This window comes from Neoarius graeffei, chromosome 3, assembly GCF_027579695.1.
Source record: "Neoarius graeffei isolate fNeoGra1 chromosome 3, fNeoGra1.pri, whole genome shotgun sequence".
Lineage (NCBI taxonomy): Eukaryota > Metazoa > Chordata > Actinopteri > Siluriformes > Ariidae > Neoarius > Neoarius graeffei.
The window spans coordinates 93,832,270-93,841,724 of record NC_083571.1 but is presented as its reverse complement, the minus strand read 5'-3'; the positions used below and the strand labels follow the sequence as shown (position 1 = coordinate 93,841,724).

General features: G+C 43.0%; 1 protein-coding gene across 2 annotated transcripts in view; it reads left to right on the top strand.

The window, feature by feature from the left end:
• Positions 1 to 273: 273 nt before the first annotated feature.
• eif2b4 (eukaryotic translation initiation factor 2B, subunit 4 delta) overlaps positions 274 to 9,455 on the top strand; it is a 45,920-nt gene continuing 36,738 nt past the window's right edge. Inside the window, exons 1-2 of one of the 2 annotated variants that reach the window (XM_060917664.1) lie at positions 274 to 351; positions 816 to 853. In XM_060917664.1, coding sequence (XP_060773647.1) covers positions 309 to 351; positions 816 to 853 — 81 coding nt within the window. In that variant the 5' untranslated portion in view covers positions 274 to 308. Of the gene's footprint in view, positions 352 to 815; positions 854 to 2,009; positions 2,098 to 9,455 lie in introns of those variants that run through there. The other variant, XM_060917665.1, reaches the window with a different exon arrangement.

The following is a 9,455-nucleotide window of genomic DNA, read 5'->3' as shown; positions in this document are numbered from 1 at the left end:
GCTAACTGGTGACTCTAAATTGACCGTAGGTGTGAGTGTGAATGGTTGTCTGTGTCTATGTGTCGGCCCTGTGATGACCTGGCGACTTGTCCAGGGTGTACCCCGCCTTTCGCCTGTAGTCAGCTGGGATAGGCTCCAGCTTGCCTGCGACCCTGTAGAACAGGATAAAGCGGCTACAGATAATGAGATGAGACTAGCACACTAGTTCCATTTCACGCGCACTTCCGCACTCCAGCCACAAGAGGGCAGTATGGTGTTTTTGACCGTTTCTCAGCAGTTCTTTAGCCTGATGTACGCAAACTAGAAACATGGCGGACTCAGAGGAAAAAGATGAGTCCAAACAGATTGCGGGTAAATGGACCTTTTTTTCCCCCCTTGGTGGTGTGCATTTGATTGAACCGCCATTAAAAAACTGTGAACACTTATGAAACATTTGTTTTTCTTTACAGTGAAGACACTCCAGGCTTTTTCTTTAGTTAGCTTGTTCTGTGTGACTCAGCTAATGCTAATGCTAAGTGCAGTGAAATTGCATCATATTGTTTGTGTTCTCCTTCACTGTGTTATTGTGTGACTTGTGTAATGTGTGGTCGTGGTTATTGAACAGCTAAATATACAGTTATTATTGTGGAGGAAAAGATTAGAAGTTATTTGCTGTTTAGAAGCTGCTTCCCTCCAAAATATCCTGTAAAACAGTTGAGCGCCAGTGGCATACTGTGTGCTTATGTCTCATACTTGAAGTAAGTGTGGCTGAAGGAACACTGACTGGTATTTTGTTTAGTTAACAATAATATGATGATAAACTCTGTGTTCTACAGATGGAGATGGGAAATTAGAGGAAATTGCACGAGTGAGGGTGAGTCACATCATGCAAGTGTGTCCTTATAGTCAGGTAGTGTTTTGTTTAGGTTTTATTTGGAGGCTACTTTGCAAAATAAATGCCAAGTCTTGTTTTTGGTAATAATATACAAGTTCGGATATAAATTCATAAATCTGGACTTGTTGTAATGTTTGTAGGCTGCTGTTTCAAAGTTAATTCTGCAGGGGAACTTTGCGTATAGAGCCCTGAAACCACATCTAGGAAATTGGTATAAAAGTATTACATCATTAATATGCAGAGGTGGACAAAGTACCCAACTTAAGTCAAAGTACAGATCTGAATAGTTGGATTAGGCTTATAAAATACTCTACTTGGGCGGTGTAGTGGTTAGTACGGTCGCCTCACAGCAAGAAGGTTCCAGGTTCGAACCCAGCGGCCAGCAAGGGCCTTTCTGTGTGGAGTTTGCATGTTCTTCTCATGTCTGCGTGGGTTTCCTCCGGGTGCTCCGGTTTCCCCCACAATCTAAAGGCATGTGGTTAGGTTAATATGGGACGGCCTTGAGCGAGGCACCTAACTCCCAACTGCTCCCCGGGCGCTGTTAGCATGGCTGCCCACTGCTCTGTGTGTGTGTGTGTGTTCACTGCTTCAGATGGGTTAAATGCAGAGAGGAAATTTCACAAGTGTGTGATGAATAAAGTTGTGCTTTCTTTCTTACCATGGCCGTAGCCAGCTCTGAGGCCCCCGAGGTCTGGACCTCGGTCATTTTTAAGAGCTGAAAAGTTGCAGGCAAGCTGGAGCCTATCCCAGCTGACCACGGGCGAAAGGCGGGGTACACCCTGGACAAGTCGCCAGGTCATCACAGGGCTGACGCATAGACACAGACGCCCATTCACATTCACCTAACTTGCATGTCTTTGGACTGTAGGGGAAACCGGAGCACCTGGAGGAAACCCACGCGGACACGGGGAGAACATGCAAACTCTGCACAGAAAGGCCCTCGTCAGCTGTGGGGCTCGAACCCGGACCTTCTTGCTGTGAGGCGACAACGCTTGCACCTACACCACCGTGCCGCCTTGAAAATACATTTGTACGCTAAATATTCAACTGGATAAAAAAAATAAAGAATAGCATTAAAACGTCTGCGTAAAAAGTGCATTGTTATGTTAAACATTGATTCTGTCTCTGTTTCATGCGTGCGGCTCTGAGACCAAGAACACACAAACGAATGAGTGCGCGACTCGGGGGAGGAACGCAGTGCAGTAGACACGGTTTTTTTCATGGTAACCATCAGCCCACTTTCATGAAGCTGTTAAATTTCCTTTTTCGAAGCAGTGCAGTTGTAGCCTACCTTATTTGTGATTTTTAAAAATAAATCATTTGATAAGCCAAAGCAAAGGAGTGGAAAGTTTCAACTTATGTTTGCCTTGGATAACTTTGCCTTGTGATATTAGAGAGGGTAAGAGGATCTTGGTGTGAATGCCACATACATGATTTTTTTTTTTTTCAAAACTGATGATATTCAGTTCAAACACCATTAAAAGTAGTTTCAGGAATAGGTCTCTTGTGTGGCGTGTAATTCACCCCTCTCATTTAAATATGTCTCAAATTTTTCGGCGCGTTATGGACCTCGGTGATTTTAAAATGCTGGCTACGGCCCTGGACACTACTAGTCAAAAGTTTTAGAACACCCCAATTTTTTCAGTTATTTATTGCAATTTAAGTTGTTCAACTCCAATGAATAGCTTGAAATGGTACAAAGGTAGGTGCTGAACTGTCAGAGGTTTAAAAAAAAAAAAGGTAAGGTTACCCAAAACTGAAAAATAACCTACGTTTCAGAATTCTACAAAAAGGCCTCTTTCAAGGAACATGCAATGGGTTAACAATTTTTAAAGCTGTTCTGCAGCAATGAAGGTTGATCAAGCCTTGAAAGCTGGTGCTACTAATTCCTACAGTTGTTCCAACTTTTCTTGATTGCTTACAACCCTCTCTGTCTGCATAAAAGCAGCGTTGGAACACACTGTGGTACCTTACTCTCGTGAGCATCAGTTGAACAGTATTGTACTGCAGAAAGTAGTGTGTTGCTACAAAAATGGTGAGAAAAAGGCAGTTAACAATGGAAGAGAGACAGACCATCATAACACTTAAAAATGTAGGTCTTTCCTACAGAGAAATTGCCAAGAAAGTCAAGGTGTCAGTGAGTACAGTTTTCTTCACCTTCAAAAGGCACTCAAGGCCAATTTATACTGACAACGCAGTCCTCGCAGACGGTGTCGCAGATGGCATCTGCGTAGCCCCCCCCACCTTCGCAGACGCTCTGCGCGCACCTCCCAAAAATTGTGACCACCGCAACAGCGTCGCAGACAAGAGGGCTCTGATTGGTCCACTCTAAATCCTCTGTACACGCACTTCCGCTTCCCTACTTTCCCGGTTTGTTTTGTTTTCACGACCGCCATTTTTAAAAACACAAGCAAAGATAGAGCAGCACGAAGAGCGGTTGATCGAGGAAGTGAGGAAGTACGTACATCTATACGACTCCAGTTCTAGTCATTATAAGTAACCGAAGGATAAACACTCCACTAACCACACCCACCAACTACTCCTAGCGATTTCGTGACTTCGCGTCCCCTTGCGTTGTAGCGGTGAATAACATCGCGCACGCCTATTACTCCCCGCTCAACGATAAATTACACCTGTCTGCGAAAAGCTATCTGTGAAAGCCTTGTTGCAAGAGCATGCAGAGGCCTTCAGAAACTGGGGGAAACTCTGACAGGAAGAGGTCTGGCAGACCCAAAGCCACAACTGAATATTAGGACAAATTTCTGAGAGTTAACAGCTTGCGTGATAGGTGGCTCACAGGACAACAGCTTCAAGCACAGCTTAATAGTGGTCGTAGTAAGTCTCAGTTTCAACTGTGAAGAGAAGACTTTGAGTTGCAGCAAGAAAGCCATTGCTAAGACATCAGACAAAGAGGCTTGCCTGGGCCATGAAACACCGCCATTGGACTACTGAAGACTGGAAGAAGGTATTATGGACCGATGAATCAAAATTTGAAATCTTCGGTTCATCACGCAGGATCTTTGTACGCCGTCGAGTAGGCGAAAGGATGGTTCCACAGTGTGTGACATCAACTGTCAAACATGGAGGAGGAAGTGTGATGGTCTGGGGCTGTTTTGCTGGATCCAGGGTCGGTGACTTGTACAGAGTGAGAGGCACCCTGAACTAAAACGGCTACCACAGCATTATGCAAAGCCATGCAATACCCTCTGGTACCGGTATGCGCCCCAGTTGGTCAGGGGTTCATCCTACAACAAGGTAATGACCCAAAACATAAGTCCAAGCTATGCCAGAACTACCTCAGGAAAAAGCTTGAAAACATGGAGTGGCCAGCACAGTCTCCAGACTTAAACCCCATCGAGCCGGTTTGGGATGAACTGGACAGAAGAGTGAAAGCAAAGCAACCAACAAGTGCCACACATTTATGGGAACTTCTGTAGCAGATTTGGGAAGAACTTTTCTGAAGAATATTTGATTTCTATCGTACAACCCTGATTCCAAAAAAGTTGGAATTGTACAAATTGTAAATAAAGACAGAATGCAATGATGTGGAAGTTTCAAAATTCCATATTTTATTCAGAATAGAACATAGATGACATATCAAATGTTTAAACTGAGAAAATGTATCATTTAAAGAGAAAAATTAGGTGATTTTAAATTTCATGACAACACATCTCAAAGTTGGGACAAGGCCATGTTTACCACTGTGAGACATCCCCTTTTCTCTTTACAACAGTCTGTAAACGTCTGGGGACTGAGGAGACAAGTTGCTCAAGTTTAGGAATAGGAATGTTAACCCATTCTTGTCTAATGTAGGATTCTAGTTGCTCAACTGTCTTAGGTCTTTTTTGTCGTATCTTCCGTCTTATGATGCGCCAAATGTTTTCTATGGGTGAAAGATCTGGACTGCAGGCTGGCCAGTTCAGTACCCGGACCCTTCTTCTATGCAGCCATGATGCTGTAATTGATGCAGTATGTGGTTTGGCATTGTCATGTTGGAAAATGCAAGGTCTTCCCTGAAAGAGACGTCGTCTGGATGGGAGCATATGTTGCTCTAGAACCTGGATATACCTTTCAGCATTGATGGTGTCTTTCCAGATGTGTAAGCTGCCTATGCCACACGCACTAATGCAACCCCATACCATCAGAGATGCAGGCTTCTGAACTGAGCGCTGATAACAACTCGGGTCGTCCTTCTCCTCTTTAGTCCGAATGACACGGCGTCCCTGATTTCCATAAAGAACTTCAAATTTTGATTCGTCTGACCACAGAACAGTTTTCCACTTTGCCACAGTCCATTTTAAATAAGCCTTGGCCCAGAGAAGACGTCTGCACTTCTGGATCATGTTTAGATACGGCTTCTTCTTTGAACTATAGAGTTTTAGCTGGCAACGGCAGATGGCACGGTGAATTGTGTTCACAGATAATGTTCTCTGGAAATATTCCTGAGCCCATTTTGTGATTTCCAATACAGAAGCATGCCTGTATGTGATGCAGTGCCGTCTAAGGGCCCGAAGATCACCGACACCCAGTATGGTTTTCCGGCCTTGACCCTTACGCACAGAGATTCTTCCAGATTCTCTGAATCTTTTGATGATATTATGCACTGTAGATGATGATATGTTCAAACTCTTTGCAATTTTACACTGTCAAACTCCTTTCTGATATTGCTCCACTATTTGTCAGCGCAGAATTAGGGGGATTGGTGATCCTCTTCCCATCTTTACTTCTGAGAGCCGCTGCTACTCCAAGATGCTCTTTTTATACCCAGTCATGTTAATGACCTATTGCCAATTGACCTAATGAGTTGCAATTTGGTCCTCCAGCTGTTCCTTTTTTGTACCTTTAACTTTTCCAGCCTCTTATTGCCCCTGTCCCAACTTTGAGATGTGTTGCTGTCATGAAATTTCAAATGAGCCAATATTTGGCATGAAATTTCAAAATATCTCACTTTTGACATTTGATATGTTGTCTATGTTCTATTGTGAATACAATATCAGTTTTTGAGATTTGTAAATTATTGCATTCCGTTTTTATTTACAATTTGTACTTTGTCCCAACTTTTTTGGAATCAGGGTTGTAGAAAGAATGCCATGAGTGTGTTCAGCTGTTATCTCTGCCAAACATTTGACGAGTCAAAAGTTTTAGAATATATTTTGGACTATAAATTGATTCCATGATTTCTTTAACTCCATTTGCTTATTTGTACAACCCGGATTCCAAAAAAGTTGGGATCCAGACGTCTTCTCTGGGCCAAGGCTTATTTAAAATGGACTGTGGCAAAGTGGAAAACTGTTCTGTGGTCAGACGAATCAAAATTTGAAGTTCTTTATGGAAATCAGGGACGCCGTATCATTCGGACTAAAGAGGAGAAGGACGACCCAAGTTGTTATCAGCACTCAGTTCAGAAGCCTGCATCTCTGATGGTATGGGGTTGCATTAGTGCGTGTGGCATGGGCAGCTTACACATTTGGAAAGACCCCATCAATGCTGAAAGGTATATCCAGGTTCTAGAGCAACATATGCTCCCATCCAGACGACGTCTTCTTCAGGGAAGACCTTGCATTTTCCAACATGACAATGCCAAACCACACACTGAATCAATTACAGCATCATGGCTGCATAGAAGAAGGGTCCGGGTACTGAACTGGCCAGCCTGCAGTCCAGATCTTTCACCCATAGAAAACATTTGGCGCATCATAAAACGGAAGATACGACAAAGATCAAAGACAGTTGATCAACTAGAATCCTACATTAGACAAGAATGGGTTAACATTCCTATCCCTAAACTTGAGCAACTTGTCTCCTCAGTCCCCAGACGTTTGCAGACTGTTGTAAAGAGAAAAGGGGATGTCTCACAGTGGTAAACATGGCCTTGTCCCAACTTTTTTGAGATGTGGTGTTGTCATGAAATTTAAAATCACCTAATTTTTCTCTTTAAATTATACATTTTCTCAGTTTAAACATTTGATATGTCATCTATGTTCTATTCTGAATAAAATATGGAATTTTGAAACTTCCACATCATTGCATTCCGTTTTTATTTACAATTTGTACTTTGTCCCAACTTTTTTGGAATCAGGGTTGTACTATGCTTTCATTTCAGAGTGCAATGAGACATTAAACTGAATAGTTTCCAATAAAAAAACTGGAAAATTTGGCGTGTTCTAAAACTTTTGACCGGTAGTGTGTATCTGTGAATTTTTGAATAGTTAATGGGATCCCTGACTGCAAAAGAGAGAGAGAGAGACCCTGCTATACGTAGTTCACTATGGGAGCATTTGCCAAACTAGAGCGTGACGTAATATTGCGCATGCGCATAAAATTGGTTGGCAAGAACCATTCATAATAGCCTACAAAGTTGCATCACCTAGTTTTCGTAGCGATTTATCGCAGGATGCAAGTTCGTTGCCAGCTGATGCTAAGCAAAGATATGCAGCAAAGCTTCTGTACAACAGTGGCACCAAAGTTTTGCCTGATCCTTACGCAGTTACGGACAAATGGGACCCAAATCCAAGCGCCTGACCTGACCTTCGGCGATATCTACCTGTATTTGATTGACACGCCTTCAATATACACAAAAGAATCAATGAAAGCCTACAAGTCTCTTGATGCATACAATTAAGTGTTATTCAGTTGTTTTATTGAAATACTCAATTATATTTGCTTTTTGCGCCTAATAATAAAGACACAAAGATTTAAATAGGCACAATATAATCTTTGAAACATAAGTTAATGTTGTTGCTTCATACGCACACACCAAAGAGTACAGTACTAAACTTAAGCAAGTTCTATATTTAGAATGCACAGTGTTTTAAATCCAGGCTATGCTATTTATCTTCAAATTCATATCATGAAAAGTTTGACCAAGCTTCTGTCAAATATTTATACTGCAAAAAAGTACATAAATTTGCCGCGAGTGCGTTTGCAGAAATCGTACTCACGTGTACTGCATACAGATCAGCTGTTCGTGTGTTTTTACTCATCTTTTGGCTGATATTTTACTGATCTTTTGCCACAACAAATTAATGTAATATTACACTGCAAAACAAAATAAAAAATCATGTGTCTTACCAGATATAAAGTGTCGAAAACAAACACGGTCGTTGTCGGTTGGTTCCCACTTGTCACGCTTAATTGCTGCGATCCAAAGCTTTCGGCGAGCTTCAGGGTTTTTTTGGAATATGGTAAAAGCTCTCAGGATCATTCTTGTCAAATCTCCATATGCAGCTGATAACACGACACTACCATAATTAATTAATGACCCGATAACTCCAATCGGCCATTTATAAATAGCCTCTTGTCAACCAAAACATCATGTGACCATTTCGTGATGTCACGGTGAACGCTCCCATAGAATACAGCGCATTCGTTTGTTAAACTGGGAAAGATTATGGTCAATTAGTCTAAAATTCCAGTCATATTGGACCATGTGCACTATCTATGGAAGCCTGTTTCCACCACTTGCAAAAAATGAAGTCACATAGTGTGTCATAATGATGAGAGTATATCTCAAAGATGACTTTGTCATAATTACTTGTCGTCATAATGACTTATTCTATGGTGGTGCAATGGTTAGCACTGCCGCCTCACAGCAAGAAGGTTCTGGGTTTGAGCCCAGTGGTGTATGGGGGCCTTTCTGTGTGGAGTTTGCATGTTGTCTGTGTGGTTTTCCTCCAGGAGCTCCAGTTTCCCTGATAGTCCAAAGACACACAGTTAGGTTAACTGGCTACTCCAAATTGCTAAATTGTCCATAGGTGTGAATGGTTGCTTCCCAAGCCCAGAAATGGGAGGGTTGTGGCAGGACAGGCAGCCGACGTAAAACTATGCTCCAATTAGTGTGACATGTGGATCAATAGGGTCCACATGGGAGTAACTCCACACATGTAAGTGGTAAAAGCTGGAAGAAGTGAGTGACAGAGGTGGACAAAGTACCCAACTTCATTACTTAAGTCAAAGTACAGATCCCACTGGTCAAATGTTACTCCAATACAAGTGAAAGTGCTCCAGTCAAATTTTTACTTCAGTTATGGCCCTTTTCCACTACCCTTTTTCAGCTCACTTCAGCTCGCTTCAGCTCACTTCAGCCCGACACGGCTCGCGTTTCGACTACCAAAAACCAGCACGACTCAGCTCGCTTCAGCCCTGCTTAGCCCCTAAAACTCGCACCGTTTTGGAGTGGGGCTGAAGCGAGCCAAAGCGAGCCGACTGAGGCTGGGGGCGTGAGCAGACACTCCCCTGTGCACTGATTGGTGAGGAGGAGTGTCCTCACATGCCCACACACGCCCCGCGAGCGCGCTGGGATCTGTAAACCCGGAAGGAGAAGAATTACGAGAATTTCTGAAGCCTTATGCGCCTCGCCTCATCTATACGCTCTTGCCAGTATCTGTTGGCGTTGTCGGTGACAACAAGCCACAGCACCAAGACCAGCAACACTAACGACTCCATGTCCTCCATGTTTATTGTTTACTATTCGGGTTGTGAGACTACCGCTTAAAAGCTCACTGATGTCACTGTTTGCGCTGCTTAACGACATCACCTAACGTCCACCCACTTTCGCTAACTCCACCCAATGTGTCCACCC